This window comes from Athalia rosae, chromosome 5, assembly GCF_917208135.1.
Source record: "Athalia rosae chromosome 5, iyAthRosa1.1, whole genome shotgun sequence".
NCBI classification, from domain to species: domain Eukaryota; kingdom Metazoa; phylum Arthropoda; class Insecta; order Hymenoptera; family Athaliidae; genus Athalia; species Athalia rosae.
The window spans coordinates 9,050,640-9,077,374 of NC_064030.1; the positions used below are offsets into that span (position 1 = coordinate 9,050,640).

Sequence of the window (26,735 nt, forward strand, 5' to 3'; positions counted from 1 at the left end):
CATATCTCTTGACACGATAAACCCCCAGCGATAAATGATGCCCTGCGCTAAGAGGATGACTGTGGAGGTGCAAATAAACCAGTTCACAGTGTTCTCCGTTTGTTGCGAGAACTATGAAATTCAATTGCGTTGATGAAATATTTTATCTCTGCATTTTTTGTCGCTATTAGATAAAACATGAATTCTAGAATTTGAACGATTTATCGAATAAGTTTTTATTTCCCCAACAACGGAGCATCGGGAGGTCTGAATTCGTTGATCGGGGATTGTTCTTGAAAAGCTGAATTTGAACGGTTTCACGCTAGACGGCGGTGATGCGATTTTTAAAACCGGCGGGAAACCTCCGCTATTCAAATGCGGCGAAGGTGGAGTGCGATAAATTTGAATCAAGCGCGCTTCGAAACGCCGAACAAAAGAGCGTCGACTCACAGTTATCGACCGGCGTAGCCGCATCGACGCGGAGGTCGAGTTCGGCGGAGGGGCCATCGGTGTTCCTGGAATCCGCGACGTCAGAGTAACACAACATCGCAGAGAAAAACAGCCAGGGATTAATTCGGGATGTAATCCAAATTGCAAACGGATGATAATTTTTTTTTCAATCCGAAATGTGCGTCTCCTAACGTTTGATAACTTCGGCTGACGTTTTTCACTCTTCTTCTGACCGCGACGTTGCTTTTTTGAAGCCAACTTTCACTGATAGTTGATCGCTAGATGATCGTAAGAGCCGAGCTGTGAGTCAGGTGTTTTGTTTGTATCAGTGCGGAGAAGGCGTTCGGTGAAGTTCTCGTACGTCGTTAGCGACAGGTGGAATAAACCATATTCAAAACAATTGTTCTATTTTCGATGGCAAGTTTTGCCGGCAGTTCTACGGGTCTTTTACGTCCACCTACAATGCTTGAACAACTTTTGGAAGAAATTAATTTTCAGAGGACAAAGGAGATGCGTCAGTTACTCAAAGATGGTTCGTATCAAACATCAATTATGACGTGACCTCACTACGCGCGACACTACCGCAATATTATCCATTGTTGTCCTATGGACTTGCACAAGTTTCGAAATTTTTCGTTTAGTCGTGCACGATGATGACTACCGACAATGAGTAAAAATTTCTCGTTACCGGTACTTGACGTATGATGTGTGATGTGGATAGTGATAGCTACCCATTGATTTGTTCTTTGAACTGCATTATTGATTGACTCCGTATAGATGTATGTATGTGTATACATCAGATATCATTAGATTATTCTCACCTCTGATATAATATGTACGTAAGTGATGCCAAAAAATTTGCCGAGTGCATTAAATGTTTAAAAATAACCACCGCTCAGAAATCCTCCACATAAAAAAAACATCCTTCATGGAATGGAGGGATTTGAATTCAATTGTTGTTCCAAGCACACATAACTTCGCATCATGCTTGAAAACAAACGAAATTGAAAAAACAAAAATGGAGATAGCGCTTCTTGGCGGGCTGATGTTGTATCGTTATATAATAATGACATTCCGAATTCTTTTTCGTAAAAAGCCCGCCAAGTTTCAAAAGCTGCATCGTTTCCGGAGGAATTTTTCTGGAAAACCACGAGAAACTCGAGGGTACAGATTCTCATGGAAAATTCCAATATCTTCAATTGCTACAAGGATCCACAAATTGTCAATATACCTAGGTGTGCATAACTTTGGTCGATGTGGTTCCGAGAGATAGACTGGTTCAATTCAGGTAACATGGAAGGAAGCGCCGAATTTTTCAACCTCACAATTTGCTTAAGGGAACAGAAACTTTTGATTTGTGGCATTGGAACGGGAATTGATGCTGCCTTTAACATTGGTATGTTTGTAGGAGAAAGGATGCTGTTAGTCATTGTGTATCGGTATAATTGCTTCGAAAAAAAGACAGAGATCGTAGTCGACTCACAGCCAATTGCTGGATGGGTAGCTAGGACATGATTTGGCAACACTTCGTACAGCAAAAAATCTTAGATTACATTTACCTTATTGCGTTCAGCTGTGATGATTCAGCCTCGCACATTACCTACCGTACCCTATGTGGTACAGTAACTTAAGTGACAGTGATAACTATCGGTCCGAATCGATGCAAATACAATTGCACATGAAAGGTTGCACACTGCACTTTGTGCATGAAAATTAGCGGGTCATATATATCAAAACTTGCGAACCCTTGGGAGCATAAAAATTCGAAAATATGTAGAATAAGGATCACCCTAACTGACTGATCTGAATAACAGTTAGTATATAGTACAAATTTCTATGTATAACGTCTTTGAAAGTTAGACGCTATTTATTTGGAGTCCTTAAAGATCAAGTACTCTCATATACGCTGCCGCGCAATAATATTGTGAGGCTGATCGATCAACTTCGTTTTATATTCGAAATCTGCTGGGAGAATTTACCTGCCCCGGCACCCTTCCATGCATGTTAATTTGTCCAAGCGTATTTCCGATTGGGTATTTCCTCCGCGTAGCGATCGCTCCAAAGTCCAGCGGTAAACGATTTTACGACTTAAAACGATTATACTGGTGAGGTAACGCGACGAATCAATTATTTCCTCTCGTCCAAGATCACACGCAATTATTTCCGATTGTTTCGAACAAGGGGAACGATCATTTCAAAAGTCATTGGTCGTATCAAAAAAAAAGTTCACACTAAATTTTTGGGTTCCGAAAAGGACGTCGAATGGTAAAATCGAATCACAGATCGGTGGCTTCTGTTTTGGGACATTGGAAAGAAGGGCATTTTTCAAAAACGGAATTCAATTCACTTCCAATATCCAAGTTATAGCTGGTTTGAAGACGGAAAATAATTAAGAAATTCTCGCCTTTGAAGAGTACCGAGTTATGCGAAGCTTCGCAGTTGCATAGGCCATCAAAAAAGCCAAACCGAATTGCTGTGACGTGCTAAGTTGCCTGCAAGCAAGCCTCGAGTGTTTTCAAAGTGTGTTTACAATTTCGGAAGTGCAAATAGTTAGATTTCATTGAAAAATATCATCATGATTTCATCGTCATTAGAATTTCTAAAAACTGACGCCACGTAGCCTCAACTCAATTTCACCATTCGACCATAGATATATTGAACCATAGATTGAATCATAGATATGTATGCAATATATCTATGATTCGACGTCCTCTCTGAGACTCTTCAATTTTATTCTTATCCGTTTCTCGATCCGTCGAATTATACTCGTAATAATCGAACCCCCATTTAGAACGGGACGCCATGTATACTGATGTACATATCAGTTTCTCTGCAGAATGAATTCTCCTGGACGTGACATAACGAATGACCACGTTATTGACGAAACCGCCAGCTTGCATCGGTAAGAGGTTCAACTGGAATTCAAATTGCTTTGTAACATTATCCAGAGATGCATTCTTCGAGGGATTATCATGTATTCGCACATAATAATTACGAGGATCTTCCTGTAATAGAACATCATGAGTCAGGCAACCGTTATTCATAACACGCACTTCGATTGCATTGAACATGAAATTCTCATTCCCCTTGTTCCTATATAGCCTCACCATATTCCGATATAGCCTCGTATTGCCGCAGCCTCGTATAATTGACCTACTTTAGTTTTTGAAGCTACGCCACGCTTCTGTAGCCAACTTGAAATTCCGATGAAAAGAGAGCTTCTTGCGATACAATGGTAGTTCAACGATATCGTTATGTAAAGTGGCAAATTTTAATCCCTACAGGGATTACACGTCATACTCGTACTCGAGTACACGAAGCCGTCAATGGTGGACATTTTCATTGAATGACGCGCGTCGATTGCATTGTTGGTGAAAAACATCTCTATTTCAGATTCGGGATTTGTGATGCTTCAAGGTACGACATATTGGACGGATTTGTTCGTGCGCCACTTCCTATTTCAAGCCGAGCATACAATCGATGGTGATGACCTTTTGTTCTTCGTGCGTAAGAAACACGTTAAAACTTCGTCGCGCTACTTGCCAAAGTTCGAGACAGAAGTTGACGTCTTCCGTAAGGACAGTAAGAAGCTTCCGATCGGTGATCCAGACATTGATTGGGAGGAAACTGTGTACCTGAATCTTGTAGTTCATCAATTCGACTACACGTTAACCCTGGCGATATGCACGAGGACCAGTCCGAAAGAACTGCAGGTAGCTTGAAAGAAGTCATTCGTGCCTTGCTGAATGTAATGAGCAATGCGAAGCAAAAAAACTTATGTCGAAAGCGCAGAACACACGATTTAGGTAAATTTGACATTTTTCCAGGTACTCCGAAGGCATTCGCAAAAAGTTTACGCGAGTCCGAGTCGTCGTCGGATGGACGCTAAAGGCGATTTGGAGGAAATGACTTATCCGCACATTTGCTTCATGGTGGATAACTTCGACGAAGTTTTCTGTGATATTTTAGTCAGGGATGGGGAAATGGTTTGTGTAGAGCTGGTAGCTTCGGACAGAGACGGTGCCGTTCAAGGCGTTATTTTTCTCGGATCCATCCGGTACGACGCTTTAAAGAAAGTATACGATGCGAGGGTGCGTACGAAATTTACATCTCCAAGTTCTTGAGCACTCGAGTCACGAACACTAATCAATTGAGCGAACCCAGGGCAGAAAAAAAATTGATATCTATACCCCGATTCCAGACATCATGAGACCCTTCGTTATTTTTACAGTCAAGTTTGAGCACGAAAATGGCGCAGCGCATGACGTTCGGCTTATTTTCCGGGGCAGCATCTCAGAGGGTGGAGTTCGTACGAATGAAGGGTCCTCAAGGTAGGCGTTCGAGTTCATTGGAAATTTGATTTTTACTCGTGAAGCGTCTCGCAGGCGTAGCCTTATCCTCTGGTCAAATCGTCCTTGGTTCCCCCCTAGGTAAAGGTCACGCGGAAATGGCTGTGACAAAGCCAAAAGGATCAGGTGCAGAGACGCCAACATCTGAGCCTGGTTATTGCGCTACCGACGCTCTCTGGGACGCAGATTGGGACGATGCTGAAGAGATTTTCATGTACCGTCATCAAAGACGTCTTTCAGACCCGAGCGCGAATTTGAACAATTTCGTTCGCGGTGGATGGCGGACGAAGCCTGACTCTGCGGCGACAAAAGCACGCTCAGAAAATGAGGGTCTGGACTCCATGGCTAACGGACTCAGTGAAATCGAAGCTGGCGATGTTCGCGATGGTAATTAAAAGCTGCGGTATACGAGATACGTGTCACGGTAACGACAGATCCCCGACTGGACTTTATTACGCCAACGGGCTAACGATGGGGGATTCGAAACGATCGGCCTGCCGCTCCTTTTACAGTTCCATTTGCAAAGTTCGTTTGTACACCTCTCCATAAAGGGGCTGATTGATTTACTTGCGGAAAAAAAAAGGGAGGGTTTATAAGTTCGGTATCGAGTAGTACTTCCGATTCATGATCCAAGAATAAGGCAGTGTGCCTTATTTCTGTCGTTATCCAGACGTATTTGACTCGTCGGAGAACATTTTTTTTTAATTTCTATGTCATACGCTCGCGCACACTTTTTTCATACCTGGATACTTACGCATGGAGATATTTAAATATCTTGACATATTTTTAATATATTATTATAGTTATGCTTTGTGTGAAAAAAATTAACCGAATGCTGTACTACTGCATGAGCGACGAATCTGAACATTCCTTCATATTTTAACCTCAGTAATTCTTGGTATTTTCAATTCTAGAACATATAATACTCGTACACCAATTAATTTCTTTTCTCAACGTATGCACGATTTAGGGGTAATCAAATTGAAGGGGAATGTTCTCCAGTTACCCCTTTTTTCATCCCCCGATTCGCATTCACACACAATCTCTGCTTATGAAAAATACACCCGCCAACCATACAAAATATACACGCCAATCATATATTTTTATTTTCATAGATTTTTTCAACAAATTCGAAATATTCCAATAGTTTACAGATAAAATATCTATCTGGGTACGACCTGAACGATTGAAAATGAATATCAAAAACAAATATGCAACTTCAAATAGGGCATGCTTGGATAGAAAGAGAAATCTAATCACATCGTAGGTATAACGAAGCGGGCACGCACACAGAACAACACATCGCCTCTCGTATATACCGAGATTGGCCTGTTTATTGAATTAATTGTCGTTCCTGGTTTACCGGCTGTTCGTTTATAGCGGAAGTTCAGGACACCTGCAGCTGGGGCGGCGGACGGGGCTCGCCACACTCTCTTGGGAATAGCAGAAGTCCACGCTCTCAAAGGAGAAGATCACCTATACTTCCGGCAAGATACGCAAGCAACCGGAAACAACGAAACTCCCGGGAACTCCCTAACGAAAATCTGTCACCCAGTCGCAAGGAGGCCTATCACGAGACTGGCGGTGAGTGATCGCGGCGTGTCACAATTTACGATGTTCGAGTCTCGCGAACGAAACGAGTCGAGAAATTCTTCTGTCTCTCTGGTATCGTGGAACGCAAATTACCTCATTCCAATCATTTTCATGACCACGTACCACTCCGATAGCGACGGATATAAATCAACGGTGATGAGGAATTTGAATCGGTCGACAAAGAACCAAGGTTGATCTGATATAATCGAAATTTCCGACGCAATTTTCACGATCCTTCAAAAGCGATCGGATGCACAATTTTAATGCAAAATCTCATTGTCAGTTTCGTCTAATCCTCTTACAGCGACAAAAAATTTATGAGGTGTTCTCGGCGTTAGCTCCATATGGCTTGATAGAGAAATAGAGAAATTTAGGACACGCGTAAACGAGATCATGCGAGGAACTCGAGGTCGCGGAAAGGGTGGGACCCCGAAATTAGTTTTCAGGTACAGCTCTGCGGCATATTTTCTCCAACTCTGAAAGACTTTCGCGACCCAAATTACCCCGGCTATATCGCGAAAGCTCGCGCGTTAAACGGTGAAATTATAGCGATCGAAATCGGTGAATCTCCACGATACCAAAGAGAGCCGCGGCGCTGGTTAATCCTTACTCACTTGAGTTTCGTGATAGGCCCCCAGAATCATCATATCGAAGTTGGAAGTGAGATATTGCCGCCCGGTCCGTGCCTGACAGACGACAACGTAAGGCAAAAGCTCGACTCCGGGGCGATATTGGTCCACGGAAAAGAAGAGCTACCCCTGAATTACGGTGACGATAATAACTCTGTTGGCGTGGTCGTAGGCGCGGACCCTGGGGAACGACTGTTTAAAAATAGTAAAAATCTTAGCCGTGAATCGCTTCATCGTGCCATCGAAAGTAACAACATCGAACTAGCAAATGGAACCGGCGTTATCAACGTGGACACCCGGTTAGAGAACAAAAACAAGAACGAGTCGACGCCACGAGACAAAAATGCTAATGCTAAAATATCAAGAACTAATGGATGCACGCAAAAACAAAGCGCCACTTTACCTAGACGCCGAAGGAGGCGACCCTTAGCTGGAAGTCTTCGTGGAACTCCACTTCCGCCCCATCGAGTAACTCCCGATGGCACCGCCATCTATTATTGGTGCGAGCTCCCGCGCCGCCCCGGTTCACAGGGTAATCCGTTATTTTATGATTATCATTATGATTAATATTATTATTCATATTGAATTAGCGTATTTAACGATATCAGTCGTAATTGTCGTCATAACAACTACGGCTACAATGGTGGCTGTGGACTTTGTGTGCTATAGTTAACATAATCACTTGGCTTAACTGTACCCGATAATAAGGTAGTTCGGAATGCTTCATCTCACGCACTCCTTCATCTAGAAAGAAAATCATTTTGATACCACCTTGGAGCTTATGTGCTTGATTACCTTTATCCCACGGATTTCATCAAAGGATTAGCTGTATACGAATTGTATCTATTTCATACATGTGTGTTTTGATTATCAATTAGGTGGTAAATAATTGTCGGTTTTTATCATCCTCCTTCCCATCCAGCATCCCTGCTGTGTGTAAATTATATTGTCTTTTGTGATACATTTGACCATATTAGTTCCTTCTCATGGCAAATCAATCGGTTTCTCAATTGTCTGAATTTGAATGGAACGGAGGACGTATAGAATATCATTGGGGGTTTTCCACCTGCGATATCCATTTATTGATAATTAGCATTCGATATTTGGGAAGTTTTTTCCTCGGTACGGTGGAAGACTTGGGACAGGTAATGGTGTCAAGTGTCAATTAAGGATGACGTTTAGTGACCGGTGTCCTGTCTGTCTGCTGGCAGAACTAGATGACGGAGCGTACAATCCATTGTGGACCATGCGCGGGTTCACGCAGACGTTTCACTTCTGGAAGGAGACGAGACGAGCACAATCCGTACCCCTCAACGCATTTCTTACTTACATCACTTTGCCATGGTGGAGTATAGCCAAAGGTGAGCAAGAATTTTGCAATATTATTAAAAATCTAAGGTATCACTCATAGTCGAGTAATTGATTGTCCATTGATTCGGCTGTTTCAGATATATTAGATCACAGAGAGGGTCCAATTCTGACGTTCTAACCGCGGTTCGTCATGGAAGTCCGTTTCATTCATTTTTTCTTCTAATTTGCCGTGCTGCAGTTTGAAGATTATCGCTGAGAATCATAACGTTGAACTGTACCTATAAATGAACTGAAGGATATTATTAAATGATACAAACATTTCAAGGCTGATACAAAGAAATTCAAGACAAATGTATTTCTCTTCTTATACATTATACACTTAGTTAGTCACGATTGGTGGACAAACTAAAAAAAAAAAAAAAAAAATTACCAATATTAAGAGAAAGAAATTAAATAAATCATTTACTTTTTACTGTGAGCATATAAAATATTGCGAGAAATGTGGCTAATAAAATTCATTCAACATCAGTTTTTGTTATTATCTAAGTGGAAGGACCAGAGGGAAAAGGGGGATGAGAGTACCTGCTTGTCCGTAACTGTATCGAAGTATACGTATAGTCGATCCGATTGCACTGACGGTAATAACAAGACCGCGGAGTAGACCAAAGTGGGACGAACCCGCCGGACTGCAATGCGGTGCATTGACTGAACAACGAATCTACACTGGGTCAATAATCATATCTACGCTATAGTTCCTTATTCTTTATCTTTTGAAACAGCTGCCCCAATCTCATATCCTGAATGTCTATCGGATCTCCGCTTTGCCATGATTTTCAGGCACCGCCGCATGTAATCGGAGTGCGTTATGGATTCACCATCCTCATTTTTTGGAGCTTTCGGAGTCTGATTAACGCATAACTGCGAAGTGTACGTATAGTTCCTTCAAAAGATCAGCTCGATTCGCATGAAATTTCGAGAAATCACAAGTTATTGTGGCAGAATGAGTTATTCTTGTACCGAAATTTAAAAACAAAATTTACACAGATACTCTTACAGTAGAAACAATTATTGGAAGTTTTCCTGGATTACCAAGTTTCTCAATTTTTTTCCACCTCGAATGTAATGGATCAAAGCTTCGGAAGCGTCAATTTTCATCGCCGAGTGGCTAACAAATGTCAAAAAGCAATAGGTAAATTGGTAGCAGTTGAGGAGGAAATGCAAAAAAATTTCGAGGTGTTGTGTCAGAGATTTTTCCAGTGCTAAATTGGATTACGATTTTCGGTTCACATTGGTATGACTAGATACAATTGAGTAAGGGAGAATTCGAATCTGAGGAAATTTTGCAACCCATTCATTTCGTATCAAAATTTGGTGAAATTCGCGATGCATCCACGATATCTACTCTCAATGACGGAACTACATCGTTGAGACTTTTGTAAAATTTATTTGTTGGGATTATGCTGTAGGCGGCCGCTATCATCTTCGAATCATCACATACTCTTATATACCTTGTGATTTGTAAACAGGGATTAGACCCCGTCCGGGGAATAGTAGAGTACCTGGACGGCCAAGGTTAGTTAAGTTGAGACAAGAGATGCGAATACTTAGGTCTGTGACGACGCCGTTTTTTAGGCGAATAAATATAAGAAACTGAAAAGATTCGAGCTTGACCGTTATTATCGCCCCCCCTTCATGTGGATCCGTTGCCGCCCCACCTCCTTTTACCCATCCTTACTACAATGCAAATTTGCTTCGCAATATCCTCATTTCTGGAATTATGGCTGCGTGTATCACGAGAAAAAGCGGAGCTCTTCGTTGGAGACATTATTTTACTTCTCCTCTCTGCTTTAAATTTCTGTCGATAACAATACTACGGTTATTTAACGATTCGTAAAATAAACTTTTCCTCGTTTAATCATGTAGTTACTCAATCCGCGATTAATCATGGTCAAAGACTTCTGATAAATATAGCATCCAACATAATTTTCATATCCGCGGTATTACTTTGAATCCTAACAATAAGTACAATGTAAACACTCTCCTTCTGGTTGCGACGGGGAAAAAGAGCAATTTGACTTGATCGTAGTTACGATCCTTCTTCATGACTGACAAAGTCATCATGATTATGAAAACATTGTTAATCTAGTTCGAAGAACGACTTCCGCTGATTTCAACAAATCTTCACGTCTACGGACCCTTAGTATTAAGAACACTGTTTATCTATCGCTCTATACAATTGTAAAAATATTTGAAACTCAAAACGCAATTCATAAGTTAGGGAAGATTCACGTATGCATTTTCGACAATTTCATACCCACACAATTTTTCAACTGACAATGAAATATCAACTTGAGATGCGATGTTTTTGAAGCAAATTCTGAGATACCGAGGTCTTGATGAAATTCTAAGATTCGATGTCCCATATAGTCCAGTCGAATTAGGCCGAAAATAGGGCCTATATTGACCTGAAAGAATACAGGCTGGCCGATTTTTTCCTAAGTTCATTAGACCAGTAGAAAGATAACTTCAAAAGTCTGACATTTTTTTCGTACGGGTTTGACCGCAAAAAATTAGTAAAAAATGAGAAAACCATTTTTCGCGATAATAATTTTTTTCTGTAAACTTTTCGGGAAAAGGGTTTTACTATGTTTTACCTCCGAACTTCCCAAAAAAATTCAAGAAATCAAATAATGGCGATTATTTAGCAAAATAAAGTTATGAATCTTTTTCCGGACGTATACAATGTTCTTCATCTATGAATAACGAAGACGGCTTGTAGGTATGTCGTGTTATTCGACTGCCGAAATAATTATTTCTCTGCTAGTACACGAATTTTTCCAGTTGCATCATATTTCAATTCACGAGAATTTTTAACTGGAAGTTCTTTTTATGTTTATCTAAAATGATCAGCCCGCGCTGAAGCGGGCTTTGTTTGATACGTTATAACGCGTGACCACATGACGGACGATGTGGTGAATTTAGACCAAAATGTGAAAAATAACCCGAAAAATCTTACATGCCTTTTTCAAATTCTAATTCAAACCAATTCAAACAATTTAAAATTAGGGGAGTTTCATTCGTCGTTTCCTGTGCGTATCAGAATCACTAGATGCGTTTGCCCGATTCAGAAATCATTCACGGAAGATTCTCATCCTCGCACGTTAGTTTTCACCGAACAAACATCACGCTTTGATTGGATCGTTACCGCGATGCCACTTTTTCCCTCTACATGTCTTATCACGTTTCCCTAGTCATTACATATATAACGAATTTCCAACGCAAAACAATACAGAACTTAGTTCGCTTCCTTGGGTGCTACATATCATAGTCGACACCAGAGCTCGTCAGTTCTGCCCAAAAACCGCAACCATGTATTTTCACTCCGCCTTCTACATTTTTGGGATGACTCTCGTTTTCGTCCAATGTCATCATCACCGTGAAGGAGATTTTCACAAACATAAAAGCGTCCGTAAGTATTAGAAACCATCTGCTAAGATTGTGATATTGATGAAACTTACTGTACAACAGAATGAGTAGTTCATAGCTGCACTTAAACTAGATGGAATCCAACGCTATGTGGCTAATAGATGTTCGCGGTGGAAGGTAATCTCCGACAAATAAGTCTTTCGGTTTCAGGCTGTGAGCATGTTCGGTCTGCAATGAATTCGGCAATGAAGATGGCTAGGCCAATGCCACGCGATATGCCAGTCCAGCTAAAGTCTCAAGCAGGACATACGTTCAAACCAGACACCGTTTACATCCCGCAATGCACCGGAAGTTGCAAATACGGCGAGTCTTCTATGCCGATGAAAACTGCGAAAAGACCAGTTCATGTGATGATGACGACGCCGAATGGATTGGAATGTGGAATTGTCGAACTCGAGGAGCACAAAACGTGCAAGTATGAAAGAAATTACAATGAACCCCATTTCACTGAAATGGACTTTAGTTATCACTACAAGATGAAATGTCAATACAAACAAACGATTTAATTCCTAGATGCGGCTGTCTGAAGAAACCTGAAGATTGTATAGCGCGGCAGTGGTGGGACGCGAGAGAGTGCGCGTGTAAATGTAAAAATGAACATGAAAAAGTGGAGTGTAATAAAGAAAATATGTTCTGGAACCCGAATACTTGCCAATGCGAATGCACCTACATGAGCATGGAATGTACGAGTGGTTCCAAATGGAACCGGCAAGATTGCAAGTGAGTCATTGACTAACTCAATCATATCATTTTAAAAAGTGCATTGATCGTGCACATCCGTTATTGAAACTTGTCTGACCAATTTCGGAACGTAGGAAACATTCAAATAAAGTAAAAGAAAGCACAGTCAAGTCCATATGTCGCTACTCCTGCTTTACATCATATGCATTATTTTTTAATTGACAGATGTATGGAAATCCCGCAATAACTACTTCGGTCGAAGAAAGTCGCCAGTTTCACAACAACACCTATCAAGTCAACAAGTGACAATCTATCTCGGTCAACCCTGGTGGACATATTTTTGTGGTACTTCTATCCGAATTATTTTCTGCAGAGGATCGGAAGCTGTGAAGCCGTAAATTGCTCACTGGCTTGAAGTGATTTGCTGGCAGATATTTTTAGTTATCACAATTTTGTTACAGACATTCTACTTATTCTTACATTATTTGATCTCGGACTCAACTTCTCATTGTCAGTATAAATATATTAATTGTCAGTATCTTTTTTCGCATCAACATGTGTATACATTCAGATATTTCCTATTATTCAGATAATAAAAGAAAATCAAAATGAACAGTTTGAATTTGTTGGCGCAGATTTCCCCATTCATCTTTTATTCGTGCCAAACCGAGAAAACTGACGGAACAACAATTAGTATAAATTAATCGTGATGATCGAATCATGGCTGAAATCTTGTTCTTGGGATCATGAGGAATGGACAAGCGTTAAAGACATTTTTCGTATCAGTCAAGACCGTTCACTTCAATGCTGATACGTATGTTACGTGACAAATAATTTGGTAATCACGAACGATTTTACTGTCTGAAAATAAGCGGAATCGGACACTTACCGGATGCGGTTAAAAATTGTCGGTTCTGATAAATTCCTTTCTGAATATAATTCAATGAAAAAGAAATATAAAATGGTATCTCAGCTTATTGTTAGCTGTATTCTAAAAAATCAGCCCACTGTTCATCCTTATATCCCATTTGATCATTGCAAGCAGTTGTTGAACATACAGTTTGAACAGAATAATTTTATCGCAAATATTCCAGCATGTTCTGCGAAGTTGAGGTCAGCTTGCCAAGAATAAAAACTTCCTGCCAACAACCACCTCATCTCTCGCTAATTCCTATTAATGATGAAGCATGCTAGGCATAGATGCTAGTCGTTTTGCCTTGTATCCGAGTCGAGCATATGCAGCTCAAATTGTTGCGTACCGAATTTTATCTGCTTTACCATGCCACATGAGCTTGGAGAATATGAGTTACTGACATTGGAATTCATGGTAATTATGTAGAAAAGTGTCTGTAGTGGTTACTTACAATTCAAGTTCCTAATCCTAATACGAATATACATGGGCACAGACATTGACGAAGATGTAAAAATATAATAACGCACACAATAACACATAACATTGATTATGACAATAGAAAAACTGTTCCCTTCATCGTGCTGATACACAAAAAAGCATGAATGAATGAATAGCTGAACGGATAGACATGAAATCATATGTCATAGATATATTGAACCATGTGTGCAGGGGAAGGCGGGGCTGGATAGGCACCCCAACAATTTTGCCAACATTTTTTTAACAATGATCGAAAAGAACTTGAAATATTTTTGTTTTTTTATAACTAATTGCAGAGGAATATTGATGGCCATAAGTTCAAATGTTAATATGATTTTCATTATCAATATCCAATGAAATAATTATCAATTTGTTTTCTCATGCTAACAGAAAATCTTTCTCATTTACTTCTACTACAAATAAAAGAAAAAAGTTTCATCATTTTTAAGTTTCGCAAAGCTCGGGCTTTTCTTAAGTACTCTGTATTGCCCCGCCTTCCCCTAGATGAAATAAAGAACAAGGTATGGCTCAAATAATGTACAGTGTAATAGCACGAATAATAGACATCATGAAAATGTTTGTAAAGAAGAGGGTAAATACGTTACAAAACTCGATAAATGTAACAAACTCTAACAGTAGAAATTAGGGACGTCGACCTCGACCGAGATCGAGGAGCAACTTAATTCTCTTGGGCTTGCCGATCTTCGTGGATCTCTCTACACCAGGCACTGCATTTGTTTCTGACTATTCTCATCGATTCATTTGGCCGATATCGCCGTGCTCTGATTTCGATATGCAAAATGCGTTGATCAAATTTAAAGTGAGCCGAGAGTGAGCAAATGGTATTATTTCAAATTACCGTGAAAAGCAATTGGAATAGCGACATTTAGTTTCACTAACGAACGTATAACAGATTGTAATTCTACATTTACTGAACTTCCTTTTAGCTTTGGTCAAAAATTGGTTACTTTCCGTCCAAGTTGCATGGATAGAATATGGTTATTTTAACGTTGTCGAGTAAAAAAGTAATTTTGTTCACGAATGCCAAATTCCGAGCTGAGAAACGGTTTCTCAAGTTGAAGGGATGTCCACGGGTGATATTCATCTCATTCGGATCTAAATTTTGCCTCGCATCTTGCCGTTATTAAATCACATATCACTTCGAAAGCCCGGTACATGCCGGTATGAATCCTGAACGTGCACATCTTATCTACATTTGAAAATTTTAGTAAAATAGATAACACCATACGTTGCATATACATAATGATTGATTGTATTATTTATTGACATCATTCTGGCGTGAAATGTTGGAATGATTTTACAATAACACTTTTGATATAATACCAGAATCAGTCTACAAATCACGTCAGAAGAAAGAGACTTTGACCGATAGCTTGATCACAATTGGAAACGATATCAGCGAATCAGAATAATGGATCTCCAACCTAAACTGACTCCGCGATCTGATAGGAATGTGCAAAATATGTAAATAATACAAATGCATATTATTATCACGGTTTGGCGGCAAATTTACTCTAGGTTGTGAGGAGCTACGAGTCTCCACTGCATTTTCAGAATCATTTTGTCGTGGTTGTTACTGAGATAAGAATGACGCGTTAATTAGATTGTCACCGCAGTGCCACTCTTTTCCTGTGCATGTTTCATCTCCAAGCCCAAGTCGTTACATATATAACAAATCTCAGAAGTAAAAAGATACAGAACTTCGTTTACCTCCCTGGGTGCTACGTATCATAGTCGACACCGAAGTTCGTCAATTTTGCTCAAGAACCGCAACCATGTATTTTCACTCCGCCTTCTACATTTTTGGGATGACTCTCGTATTCGTCCAATGTCATCATCACCGTGAAGGAGATTTTCACGAACATGAAAGCGTCCGTAAGTAGAAACCATCTGCTAAGATTGTGATATTGATGAAACTTACTGTACAACAGAATGAGTAGTTCATAGCTGCACTTAAACTAGATGGAATCCAACGCTATGTGGCTAATAGATGTTCGCGGTGGAAGGTAATCTCCGACAAATAAGTCTTTCGGTTTCAGGCTGTGAGCATGTTCGGTCTGCAATGAATTCGGCAATGAAGATGGCTAGGCCAATGCCACGCGATATGCCAGTCCAGCTAAAGTCTCAAGCAGGACATACGTTCAAACCAGACACCGTTTACATCCCGCAATGCACCGGAAGTTGCAAATACGGCGAGTCTTCTATGCCGATGAAAACTGCGAAAAGACCAGTTCATGTGATGGTGACGACGCCGAATGGATTGGAATGTGGAATTGTCGAACTCGAGGAGCACAAAACGTGCAAGTATGAAAAAAATTACAATGAACCCCATTTCACTGAAATGGGCTTTAGTTATTGCTACAAGATGAAATGTGAATACAAACAAACGATTTAATTCCTAGATGCGGCTGTCTGAAGAAACCTGAAGATTGCATAGCCCGGCAGTGGTGGGACGCGAGAGAGTGCGCGTGTAAATGTAAAAATGAACATGAAAATATGAACTGCAGAGAAAATATGTTCTGGAACCCGGATACTTGCGAATGCGAATGCACCTACATGAGCATGGAATGTGCGAGTGGTTCCAAATGGAACCGGCAAGATTGCAAGTGAGTCATTGACTAACTCAATCATATCATTTCAAAAAGTGCATTGATCGTGCACATCCGTTATTGAAACTTGTCTGACCAATTTCGGAACGTAGGAAACATTCAAATAAAGTAAAAGAAAGCACAGTCAAGTCCATATGTCGCTACTCCTGCTTTACATCATATGCATTATTTTTCAATTGACAGATGTATGGGAATCCCGCAATAACTACTTCGGTCGAAGAAAGTCGCCAGTTTCACAACAACACCTATCAAGTCAACAAGTGACAATCTATCTCGGTCAACCCTGGTGGACATATTTTTTGTGGTGCTTCTGTCCGGAGTATTTCCTGCGATGAATCGGAAGCTGTAAGGCCGTAAAATGACCACTGGCTCAAATTTATTCGCCGGTGTATATTCTCAGTCATGATTCTGTCATCGGCCATATTTGTATAATAATCAGTTGAGTAAATGATTATCTTGCACAGCTTTTTATAATGTATGATATTTATATCCGTTAGTCGGTACATTTTTTTCTCAACGAGATGTAATTGGCTTGACTTTTTTCCACCTGCCCACAATAAATGAAAATAAAAAAAAAGACATGAAATCCTAAGTCTTGAGCTCAGATACCCCCATCCTACTATTACACGTACTGCAACGTGGAATTTTAAGAAATCCATTATTGGGCACTCCACAACAATCACAAAGAACCAAACACCAAAATGATTTTTCAATGGCGTCAATGAATAAGTGGGTTCTTTTACATTAACAATAAGCTAACTCTTTCTTTGTACTTTTGTCTATTATGAAATCCTACGGCCAACCGCGTCGCGCGGTGTTTGAGGACGTGCGACCAACGTACGGTTCCTGCTAACAGGGGATGAAAGGAAAAGACACGTTTCCCGCAACAATTCAGATGCGTGGAGACGCAGTACAGGATTGCGTGAACCCAGTAGCACTACCTACCAACCCACAACTTCCCAGTCTGGTGCTGGACCATACGTTACTCATGGTGAGTGACGATAATTTTGCAACTATCAACGATTATGTTATGCCTGTAAATAGACGAATGAAAAACTCAACGGATATGGTTACAAATTGTCGGCTCTATAGTGAATCCCTTTCCGAACGTAATTGGAAAAAAAAAGAATTTTAAACGATATCTCGGCTTGTGGTTGGAAGTTTGTAAGTGAATAGAAATTGTTTCAACGCAGGAAACGTTCGAAAGCGGACAAATCGCGCGTGTCGGCAAGGCTCATGCCGCTCGTAATCACGTCATCGCAAGTTCGAAAGGCATACTCATTTGTAAGGCGCGAAACTCTGCCTACTCTTTAACTTATATTTGTAAGTACCATAAAATGTATGGCATATTAGAGAGAAAATTTTAGAATTCGAAAAATTCACATTTCGTTGTTATGCGGTCAGTGAAAAAAATTCCGCTTCATTCAAGTTTCCAAGTTGAACAGGGCCTGAGATGAAAAATCTGGGAAATTACTATACAATGGACTCTTAAACTTATCAAAAAATCTACAGCCATCGAATTTGATCGGATTGAGCTCAGAGTTGGAAATAAAATTTTTTACCAAACTACCCATTTTCGAAAAGAAAATCGGCAGCTGGATCGCTGAACCAAGTGCGCACGATTTGATCGAAAAGTCACGGATCTGGTCATAAATATCCCAATGACTCGATGCATCTTTGGATAACGACAGATTCTTTTCATTTACACATCCCATCATCGCATTATAGCCATTGCGTGATTCAAAAATCTGTAGCGATTCGCCTGCCGCATGAAGAAACTGTAAATTAAACATCTCACTAATTAGATCGTTACCGCAATTACCACCAGTATCCGGAGCGCAATTCTTATCTCGGATCCCTGGACGGTAATGTATAAAATTATAACAAATGTTGGACGACAAAAGAATATTAAAATTCAATACGTTTCTGGGGGCTCTGCATTACAATTGAGACAGGAGTAAATTCCGCTCAGAAAGTGTAAGCATACATTTCTACTCCGTTTTGTACATTTGTGGGATGGCTCTCGTTTTGCGCTTTTGAAACAATGTTCGGAACGACTAGAACAACCTGTTAAAATCAGAAAAATTCAGAATTCAAACAGAAAAGTGGCAGGCTGGTCGAAAAACTACTTTTCAGTTTTCTGCCTCCACTTTGGGACTTACGACGTAGTGCTACCGAAACAATCTTCGAAACAATTAGAACAGCCCGGAACAATCGAAAGAATTCAAATCTTCGAGAAGTAGGGGGCTAGGTCAACGAAACGTGTTTTCAATTTTTTGAATCCCAGTTTACGCTGGTACATCGATTTTTTGAAAAAATACAAAACAAATCTAGCACAATTGGAACAATAGCGAAAATTTCGTTTTTTGAAAAGTGAGGGACTAACTTCACGCAGATCGTTATAAGTGGTATCTGCACTTATCGACTACACCGAATTTACCGGCTATGTTACTCTACTATCTTACCTACGCCAAGGCAACGGCGCTTTGTCAAAATCTGGCAAGTTTAGTTGGTAAGTCAGGAGTCTTCTAAGACGCCAAACCAGCTTCGTGGGGTCAAATTTTACCTGACTTACCAATGTTCGGTTAACGTCAACCACCGAATTTAGTTTATAGACTGTTCTACTATTCATACGACCATGGTTGATACAGACATAGATGGTTATATATCTATGATACAGACTAATAGAGAAGTTGAAAAGGCGCCTATCCGAGATTTGAGGCGCAAGAGAGATAGATTTTTTTCTCGTGATGTTTGTTTTATAATCGCTCTAAATTTAAAGAAAATTATGATTGCAATGCCTGGTAAATTTCCTCATGTGTAGATGATTTTCAGCAATATCCGCTCACTCCCGAATTGGCTGAAACGCATACGGGAGACAGGCTAACAATAAGTTCTTATCAACGAATTCAGACCTATATCTGAATTCGTTGGTTTTTATACATATAATGTTGTACGAGGCACGTTGTATGATTCTCCTCTTAGATTGAGACGATGAAGTTTGGAAGATATTTATGCCATTCATTCTATTGCATTCATATTTAGAAACCGAAAAAGTTCGATGCTTAATTGACAAATGTAATGATTTGATGAATAGATGAATTTCTTGTTTTATCCATCTTCGGTTCCATCAATGCTGCTTCGTTTGTATTAAATCAATGGAAATATCAACAATAAATACGGGGGTGGGGTTTTCTTTTATCATACTTGTGGCAAAGGGGGGAAGGTGTGAATCTCGATCTTCGGGGTAGTCCGCCCATTTTGATTTGAAGGGTGTTTTTTTTTTTTGTTTTTCGAATAGTTCTATCATTTTCAATTTTGGAGTGAAAGTGATGATAACCAAAGTTGTAGGGAATTTAATTTCCCACAAGTTTGATACTCATCAGTTTTATTCTAGGATCAATATTTTCAGACTGGACCCGTACTTCACTGGAAAAAATGCACATTTGAGTTGCAGGAAATAGAATTTCCTACCCAATTGTTCGTTACCATTTTTGTGATAAATTCTATATTAAGCGAGACATTAAAAAAAAAGTTTTATCACTATTTGCAGTTCAACTCTTTAAATATTGATCCTGGAGTAGAAATAATAACGACCAAACTTGTTCGGTAATACATTTACCACAACTTTGAATAATATCACTTTTATTCTAAAGTTGAAAATAAGCGAGTTATTCGTAAAACAAAAAGATACCTCATATATTGAGCGAAACTGTCGTTTTATCATTTTATTTCGGAGCGATAAAAATATCACAAACCTTGTAGTGAGCCAAACCGTCACCATAACGACGTCTCGCGTTCATACCTAGAGTGCTAGAATTGAATCTGATAATCGTTTGAACATCGCGGGGCGCGTGTTGACAGATAACAATACAAAATTATAATGATAATTATTTTATTTTTTATTATATATCAAGTATATTATCGAAAAAACATTTAGTGGATAGTTAATTACTAATTACCTAATAACTTGTCAGAGATCACGTCCCTCGCGTAAAGCTGAGTCTAAAAAATTAAGAAAAAATCATTCAGGGACATGCATCTTTGATAAATTTTATTTTTCACAACAGCGGAGGGAAACCAGTCGATTACCATCCTCTTCCTATCAAGATGGAAACTCGGTCGTTGCCTTCCTTTGTTGTAGAAAATAGTATGTTCACCTCGGAGAAAACGGTTGTCCGCACCTCGTACGAAGTGAAGAACATCTCGGCTTCGCCTCGGTGCTCACCGTCGTACTCGGCGCAGAAGCGACAGTTTTCTCGCTCGGTAAACAATATATTATTATTCATTACCAAATTTATATTACAGGAGTTCTGTTACTTCTACGTCGGCAGGAATTATTTCGGCCGCGTACTTCACCTGGTCTACATCCACCGACCACTGGCCTGAACGGGGCAAAAGTCCAAGCATGCGGATCATCTGTCGTATCCCTTGGTGAACGAGGCATCATCCTGCTTATTAAATCCTGAGTTGGTGCAGACGAGACAATTTCGGTGAGCTACAAAATGGCCACAACAGCAACTAATCCCATTGTATAAAAGAACCGTACAGGGTGAAAACCAACCATTATGAAAATATTCCGAATGATTCGATCTTTTGTGAATAATGCGGGCGTAAAAGGAAACATCGCCAAATGGTTTCTCTTTATATTGCCAGCAATCCCACCATCGTCGCAGATCGTGGTTGAGGTGATGCGCATTTGAATTGTTCGAGTAAATATTATTTCGTGAAATGTAAAATACCCGATTCGATCGTTAATCGCAATTAATTCATGCATACAATACACGAAACTTGTACGCGAATGTTTGTACTAATATTCGGAGATTACGGAACTGGAAAGGAATGTATTTGTTTTCCAATCTGAATTGCCTTGAACCTGTTATGGACCGATCTCGCCTGTGAACTAGCAATTGCTTTCTGGAGCTTCCAAGCTCCTGAAAAAATTATTTCTAACATAAGTCAACTGCTGCAGGTGTCATTACAAATAGCAATTTTGCCCGAGCTATAACACCATTGAGATGACTGAAAAAAATAAAGTGCACCATGGATAGTACATGCATTGAGTAACTATAGTTCGTAGTACATGGAATGCACCCTTAGCTGCCAAATTTGTGGCGAATTACATGGAATTTTAAACTAAATTACAAATTGAAATTTGAGTCACAATTAAATAACGTTTAAGAAAATTGGAATATTAAGAAACTCACGCGTCATCAAAATCAACTTGCAAGCGTTAACTGACCAATCGACGGTAAAAGAAATCTCGGGTAATAGTAATTGTAAAAACTCCATCAAAATAGTGGTACGCAGTTTCTCATATGCCCGCGGCGCCGCTCGGTGAGCTCCATTTAGGTTGGCTGTCTTCCCAAGTAATTAGTTTATGACCAAGCAAACTAGTGAACTTACTGTACTCGGTACACGTAAAATTCGGTAGCTATGTGGGCTGGATAATTTATAAAAATCGTGTGATAATCCTAAAAAATGGCAGGATTTACTGAAAGTGCATTAGTGAAAAAATTACTGGACTTGAATCCTTCCCAGCAGAGTATTCAGACCTTGTCCTTGTGGCTCATTCATCACAGAAAACATCACCCGACTATCGTCAAAGTTTGGTATAAGGAGATGTGCAAGGGTATGATCTTGTTTGAATATCCGTAGCGGTATTTATCACTAAATAATTCTTCCGCTGTTCGTAATTGCGAATCAAAAGATAAACAAATTAAAATTGCCTACGTTTGTTGAAAGATCGCTCAGAGATCATCCATGCATCGTCGAGTTGATAGAGAAAAAATGTTTCAACGATTTTCAGGTTATAACAATACGATGATTGCAAATCAAATTATCTGAGATTGTCACGTATTGCGATGTTTGCTATAGTAATACAATTTCAACTTCGATCTCTGCCATTCTTACTGTGAGCTTGTTGTTGTGCTTCAAAATTCTATAAGTTTACGAAAACCATTTTTTTTACTTGGTGTTCTGATCCAATTGTCGTGAAATCAAATCAGCCAATTTAGAAAATTTTCTACACCTGACCTATCACTTAATTTATAAATTATTTTCAGCCAAAGACAATCGTAAGCTGACATTTATGTACTTGGCTAACGACGTCATACAAAATAGTAAAAAAAAAGGTCCAGAATTTGGCAAGGAGTTCGAAAATGTATTACCTAAAGCTTTTGAGCACATGAAAAGGTTTGATGACAAAACGAGGGAGAGACTAGGTAGGCTATTGCAAATATGGGAGGAAAGAGGTGTTTATGACAAAGTCCAAATAACTGAATTCAAAACGGCCTTCGATTCTGCTGTCGAACCTGTCAAGGAACCATCTACACCTCCACCCAGAAAAAAGCCAAAAAATGATGTAGAAAAGGTATGGATAAACATTTTATTGACAAGAATGTGTAGATTCAAGAACACTGGTTTTAAGTCTTTCCAAATCATGATAAATAGTCTAATATCATAAAAAAATTTTATGTAATCAAATAAAAGTTATACTTTGCGATAACAAATCGAATAATTATTTCGCAATGTTTTAATGCATGCATGGCGCCTGAGAATCAAAAAGCACTCAAGTTAAGGTTCTCTAGTCTGGTATCTAAAATAATCAAACTGCCTCTACAAAGAAAATATGACTATTACCTACTCAAAGACAATATCATTTTTTATTCAAAGAAAGAAAACAAAGAGAGGAAAAAATCAGAGACTGAAATTGAAGTGGATGGAACCAAAGAGCTGCACGTTACCCTTAGCCCCCGCACACCTGCTGGGGATCCACCAGAAACTGAGGAACTTATCAAGGCCTTATTGGTTAGTGTCTTAATATAACCAATGAAGCATCTATCATTGTTATCATCACACTTTGATTGGATGTATTAAATGTCTTCATATGATTATCTTTCTTCCATATTGTATTTTGAACATTCTGATAATTGGTTTTCTTTCTATTCAGGATTTAGAAAATACCGCATCATCTGATGCAGGAGTTCGAGAACGTATCGCATCTTTACCTCCTGAAGTATCAGAAGTGTCGCTGCTTGCAAATTTAGCTGACAGAGCAGCAGCAGATCAACTTAGTATTGCCGTGAATGAAGCAGCTACGCTACTAGCTGACTACAACGGAAGATTGCAAGCAGAGATGGAAGACAGGAGAAAGCTCTTGACCATGCTTAGAGATTACATGCTTGCTCAAAAGCAACTTCTTCAACAAGCGCAAACGACATTAGAGGTGAACACAATCAATTCCAATAATAATATCATAGTTCACTAAAAGAATTTGGTTCATAATATTATACCGACTTTGGTTGCATCTACATTAAATATAATTCTATGAGCATTCCGAATTCGTATTCACTACTATTCCAATCAACTAAACGCCATGAATTATGCAGGACTACAAGGAAAAGTTGAAAAAGGTGTGCACCGTGCGGACAGAAGTGAAATCGCACATCTCCAATCTTCCTGATTTGACGCAATTACCTGATGTAACCGGCGGACTAGCGCCCCTGCCTTCGGCGGGTGATTTATTCTCATTAAATTAATTCGGATCTTGAGGATTTTTTTTTTTTTTATTCATCATAATGAGTTGACGAGCTACAATTAAGCCAAAACATTCAATTATTCATTTTTTAATGAAAATATCAGTGCACGGCATGTTGACGAAAAAAGACTCACGCAGTAGCTTTTCACAATGGCTCGCCTTCAATACATTTACCTAAGAAACAGAAAATTACGGGAACTGACTGGGAAACATTAGAAAAAATTAAAAAACCAATCCAAACAACACTTTCCCTACGATACCTACTGATTCCTTTACATTCAGGGTTTCGATACAATTTTATACTAAATGATGAAAGTCAGCCAGGAAATTGTTTATATATATAGATGGATCAATTATAATTAGAATCCAGTTTTGACTGAAGATTCAAATCTAGAGCATACGAACGGACTAATATCTGGCTTGGCTAATTGGTGGTAGAAAATTTTTTAAGAAGTCACGTTTGATTGAATTTCTGCGATATTCGAATTAGGCATTAAGTTGAGAGTCAAGCCAGTACTTTAGATACATAACAGCATATTCTGCTATAGGTACACATACTTTTTAAATTATTTTATCATAAATCAATCCGCAGTTCGTCTTTATGACCCAACGGAAAGTATGGAAATAATTATTTTTCAACTGGAGTAGGATTAAAAAATCTCACAAATGTCCAGAAAAAAATGTTGATTATTGTTAATATATTGATTATAATCTGCCTCAGCATTGTTTCTTTTCATCTCACATCTATTCCCCTAAAATGGAAAGTTTAAAGCCTAAAAAAGCCCACCACCGATATATCAATTCCAAATCATAAAATGAGAAACACAAATCCTTGTTCCATCAAGTCGTCACTATTGCACACCAAAAATATCCTTTATTCTCAAAAATCATATTTCCACTGCGTGATTGACGTAACATTATTTATCTACGATAACTGTTTTCATACTGCAACGCGTGCAAAAACATTTCCTGAATATTACGACACAAGACTATTTAATGTATGTTAAAATGATGAAATATAGATATTTTTAATGTCCATAAATGATGTATCTCAACTCATCCTCATTTTGTTATCCGATGCAACAACACCTCACTATTTTCTAGCGAAGGCCCAGAAGGCGCATGATCTCCAGCAAGTTGTATCATTCTGATTAGTGGTACATAAAGATTTGTGCAAAAATTTACTTATCCTATCTACAATGTAACTATTTGATCGATATATAACGAATAGGTTCACCAAATAGACAATCGAAATATACCCCCAGCCCTTCATTCACTAACAACTTGTTTCTGCAAGGGCTCTGTTGGGGACATGAACACCTCAACAGCACCCATTCCTCGATACCCATGGATAGATATTTTTCCAGAGATAAACCAACGCAAGACCATGAAAAAATAAATTGCCCAACAATTCAAATTATAATTTTTTATACACATATTTGTTATAAATACAATCGCATAATAATTTCTTCTAGATAATAAATCAATATGATTCATGCTCAGTGACCAGTAATTGATGATCAAAGACGTTCAACATTTTCCGCCTGGTAGAGAATGCCTCATGTTAGACATACATTCTCATATTTAGCAGTTGCTAGGGATAGATTTTATTATCAAGGACGGTTATCCAATGCTTCAGGTGTTAGGAGCTATAAATTGATTTAGAGATCACCCCGAACAACTTGTAAACAAGAAGCATGGCTGTGTCTATCGCTCAGTTGTTAAATTACTATTCATCATCACTCTGATAGTGTTTGTTTTAGCTTTCATGGGGATGTGCATTTCGCGCTGGTTTCAATATAAGTTTCCCTGTATCATCACAGCTCATATTGAAATCTCCTAATACACTCCTAGCACGTTGAGTTATTATACTTGGTGCAATTACCCTCCTGTGTACACCCATCAAGAACAGGATCACTGAAATATGCCCAAAATAATTTGCATGAATCACTTGTTGTGAAAAACAAGATATTTTTCAACTAGTTTTTATTTTAGACAACGAATTGTTCAATGATTTTTGTAAGGTAGTTAAAATATTGCTTCAAAGATAGCAGAAAATAAAGGGTAAGGCCAATATGCTGAGGATGTTCTTTATTAAATTTTTCATGTACAGTTCAAGGGATAACATAGAGTATATGTTCTTACCTAATACGATACTGGCCACGGTGAAAAAAGGATGATTGCATAGACTTTGGGTGAACGAGACAGCTGAGGTATTGGGGTCTGTTAGCCAATGCCAGGCTCCGACCGCGGTACATATGGATATGATGCCTAGCAGCACTGTAAATAAGACTACACCATGTATATCATATTCAGAACAAGGATATGATATGAATTTCATAACATACTTCTCCAGCGTAAAGTCGAAGGCTGGAGACTGGATATGACTTCCGTAAGACGCCTTTCAAACGCTTTCAGGTCTAGAAAACAGAATTGCGATATAACCCTACAAATTGCTACATCAATTTTATTGATCTTTCCACAACATTGTTAACGATCTCACTAAAATTTCTCACCTTCACAAACTGTTTGATCTAACGACATTATAAATTCAAAAAAACTTAACTACAATTTATCGACGAATTTAAGGTATAAAAACTGTAAAACCTGAAGTACAGAATAAGGACTAGTTTAGCAGAACCCTGAGGTGGACAGCAATCCACCACCACGGCTGCGTTCCGAAACACCACCTAGGGC

General features: G+C 39.1%; 6 protein-coding genes across 12 annotated transcripts; 4 read left to right on the forward strand and 2 right to left on the reverse strand.

Annotated features, from left to right (window-relative positions):
- The first annotated feature begins 450 nt into the window (after window positions 1-450).
- Window positions 451-8,839, forward strand: LOC105690212 (uncharacterized protein KIAA0930 homolog). 3 transcript variants are annotated; one of them, XM_012407840.4, is made up of 9 exons: window positions 456-961; window positions 3,823-4,142; window positions 4,257-4,520; window positions 4,661-4,760; window positions 4,860-5,165; window positions 6,159-6,362; window positions 7,002-7,532; window positions 8,212-8,361; window positions 8,449-8,839. In XM_012407840.4, exons 1-9 carry the CDS (start codon window positions 844-846, stop codon window positions 8,487-8,489), a joined length of 2,034 nt encoding a protein of 677 aa, XP_012263263.2. In that variant the 5' UTR covers window positions 456-843; the 3' UTR covers window positions 8,490-8,839. The 3 variants fall into 3 exon arrangements, with proteins under 3 accessions (XP_020710415.1, XP_012263263.2, XP_012263264.1); XM_012407841.4 differs by lacking the exons at window positions 6,159-6,362; window positions 7,002-7,532 and having other exon boundaries at window positions 465-961; XM_020854756.2 differs by lacking the exons at window positions 7,002-7,532; window positions 8,212-8,361; window positions 8,449-8,839 and having other exon boundaries at window positions 451-961; window positions 6,159-6,952.
- A 2,723-nt stretch (window positions 8,840-11,562) lies between these two features.
- On the forward strand, window positions 11,563-13,091 carry LOC105690171 (balbiani ring protein 3-like). The gene is made up of 4 exons (XM_012407747.3): window positions 11,563-11,780; window positions 11,948-12,212; window positions 12,311-12,517; window positions 12,704-13,091. Exons 1-4 carry the CDS (start codon window positions 11,681-11,683, stop codon window positions 12,723-12,725), a joined length of 594 nt encoding a protein of 197 aa, XP_012263170.2. The 5' UTR covers window positions 11,563-11,680; the 3' UTR covers window positions 12,726-13,091.
- Window positions 13,092-15,577: 2,486 nt separating this feature from the next.
- On the forward strand, window positions 15,578-17,084 carry LOC105690168 (balbiani ring protein 3-like). Its single transcript, XM_012407743.4, has 4 exons — window positions 15,578-15,764; window positions 15,929-16,193; window positions 16,292-16,495; window positions 16,682-17,084. The coding sequence occupies exons 1-4, from the start codon at window positions 15,665-15,667 to the stop codon at window positions 16,701-16,703; spliced, it is 591 nt and encodes a 196-aa protein (XP_012263166.2). The 5' UTR covers window positions 15,578-15,664; the 3' UTR covers window positions 16,704-17,084.
- A 3,204-nt stretch (window positions 17,085-20,288) lies between these two features.
- Window positions 20,289-21,735, reverse strand: LOC125501101. Of its 3 annotated transcripts, none has more exons than XR_007278605.1 (3): window positions 21,063-21,735; window positions 20,791-20,963; window positions 20,289-20,503 (listed from the first exon to the last, which is right to left on the reverse strand). XR_007278605.1 is itself a non-coding variant. In XM_048656069.1 (3 exons), the coding sequence occupies exons 1-3, from the start codon at window positions 21,273-21,275 to the stop codon at window positions 20,472-20,474; spliced, it is 351 nt and encodes a 116-aa protein (XP_048512026.1). In that variant the 5' UTR covers window positions 21,276-21,735; the 3' UTR covers window positions 20,289-20,471. The 3 variants fall into 3 exon arrangements, 1 of the variants encoding a protein (XP_048512026.1); XM_048656069.1 differs by having other exon boundaries at window positions 20,858-20,963; XR_007278606.1 differs by lacking the exons at window positions 20,791-20,963; window positions 21,063-21,735 and adding an exon at window positions 20,591-20,731.
- LOC105690221 (regulation of nuclear pre-mRNA domain-containing protein 1B) lies at window positions 20,840-24,754 on the forward strand. 2 transcript variants are annotated; one of them, XM_048656066.1, is made up of 5 exons: window positions 20,840-20,991; window positions 22,564-22,871; window positions 23,174-23,308; window positions 23,451-23,726; window positions 23,890-24,754. In XM_048656066.1, exons 2-5 carry the CDS (start codon window positions 22,590-22,592, stop codon window positions 24,037-24,039), a joined length of 843 nt encoding a protein of 280 aa, XP_048512023.1. In that variant the 5' UTR covers window positions 20,840-20,991; window positions 22,564-22,589; the 3' UTR covers window positions 24,040-24,754. The 2 variants fall into 2 exon arrangements, with proteins under 2 accessions (XP_048512023.1, XP_012263276.2); XM_012407853.4 differs by lacking the exon at window positions 20,840-20,991 and adding an exon at window positions 21,872-22,130.
- Window positions 24,755-25,449: 695 nt separating this feature from the next.
- LOC105690222 (nuclear envelope phosphatase-regulatory subunit 1 homolog) lies at window positions 25,450-26,725 on the reverse strand. Of its 2 annotated transcripts, none has more exons than XM_012407854.3 (4): window positions 26,555-26,725; window positions 26,387-26,458; window positions 26,184-26,318; window positions 25,450-25,955 (listed from the first exon to the last, which is right to left on the reverse strand). In XM_012407854.3, the coding sequence occupies exons 1-4, from the start codon at window positions 26,580-26,582 to the stop codon at window positions 25,798-25,800; spliced, it is 393 nt and encodes a 130-aa protein (XP_012263277.1). In that variant the 5' UTR covers window positions 26,583-26,725; the 3' UTR covers window positions 25,450-25,797. The 2 variants fall into 2 exon arrangements, with proteins under 2 accessions (XP_012263277.1, XP_048512025.1); XM_048656068.1 differs by having other exon boundaries at window positions 26,184-26,330.
- Window positions 26,726-26,735: the final 10 nt, after the last annotated feature.

Excerpts from the sequence above, each read along its gene's own strand:
- LOC105690212 (XM_012407840.4), top strand. The coding sequence starts at position 844 with ATGGCAAGTTTTGCCGGCAGTTCTACGGGTCTTTTACGTCCACCTACA. Across the intron at positions 6,363-7,001 it reads GGCCTATCACGAGACTGGCG|GCCCCCAGAATCATCATATC; the intron begins GTGAGTGATCGC and ends GTTTCGTGATAG. Across the intron at positions 8,362-8,448 it reads ATGGTGGAGTATAGCCAAAG|ATATATTAGATCACAGAGAG; the intron begins GTGAGCAAGAAT and ends CGGCTGTTTCAG.
- LOC105690171 (XM_012407747.3), top strand. The coding sequence starts at position 11,681 with ATGTATTTTCACTCCGCCTTCTACATTTTTGGGATGACTCTCGTTTTC. Across the intron at positions 11,781-11,947 it reads TCACAAACATAAAAGCGTCC|GCTGTGAGCATGTTCGGTCT; the intron begins GTAAGTATTAGA and ends TTTCGGTTTCAG. Across the intron at positions 12,213-12,310 it reads GAGGAGCACAAAACGTGCAA|ATGCGGCTGTCTGAAGAAAC; the intron begins GTATGAAAGAAA and ends TTTAATTCCTAG.
- LOC105690168 (XM_012407743.4), top strand. The coding sequence starts at position 15,665 with ATGTATTTTCACTCCGCCTTCTACATTTTTGGGATGACTCTCGTATTC. Across the intron at positions 15,765-15,928 it reads TCACGAACATGAAAGCGTCC|GCTGTGAGCATGTTCGGTCT; the intron begins GTAAGTAGAAAC and ends TTTCGGTTTCAG. Across the intron at positions 16,496-16,681 it reads TGGAACCGGCAAGATTGCAA|ATGTATGGGAATCCCGCAAT; the intron begins GTGAGTCATTGA and ends TTCAATTGACAG.
- LOC125501101 (XM_048656069.1), bottom strand. The coding sequence starts at position 21,275 with ATGCATGAATTAATTGCGATTAACGATCGAATCGGGTATTTTACATTT. Across the intron at positions 20,964-21,062 it reads TTCGGAATATTTTCATAATG|GATTTAATAAGCAGGATGAT; the intron begins GTTGGTTTTCAC and ends GCACCAACTCAG. Across the intron at positions 20,504-20,857 it reads GGTCGGTGGATGTAGACCAG|ACTCAGCTTTACGCGAGGGA; the intron begins GTGAAGTACGCG and ends TTAATTTTTTAG.
- LOC105690221 (XM_012407853.4), top strand. The coding sequence starts at position 21,980 with ATGGCAGGATTTACTGAAAGTGCATTAGTGAAAAAATTACTGGACTTG. Across the intron at positions 22,131-22,563 it reads GTATAAGGAGATGTGCAAGG|CCAAAGACAATCGTAAGCTG; the intron begins GTATGATCTTGT and ends AATTATTTTCAG. Across the intron at positions 23,309-23,450 it reads AACTTATCAAGGCCTTATTG|GATTTAGAAAATACCGCATC; the intron begins GTTAGTGTCTTA and ends CTTTCTATTCAG.
- LOC105690222 (XM_048656068.1), bottom strand. The coding sequence starts at position 26,582 with ATGTCGTTAGATCAAACAGTTTGTGAAG. Across the intron at positions 26,459-26,554 it reads AGATCAAACAGTTTGTGAAG|ACCTGAAAGCGTTTGAAAGG; the intron begins GTGAGAAATTTT and ends TCTGTTTTCTAG. Across the intron at positions 26,331-26,386 it reads TTCGACTTTACGCTGGAGAA|TCTTATTTACAGTGCTGCTA; the intron begins GTATGTTATGAA and ends TACATGGTGTAG.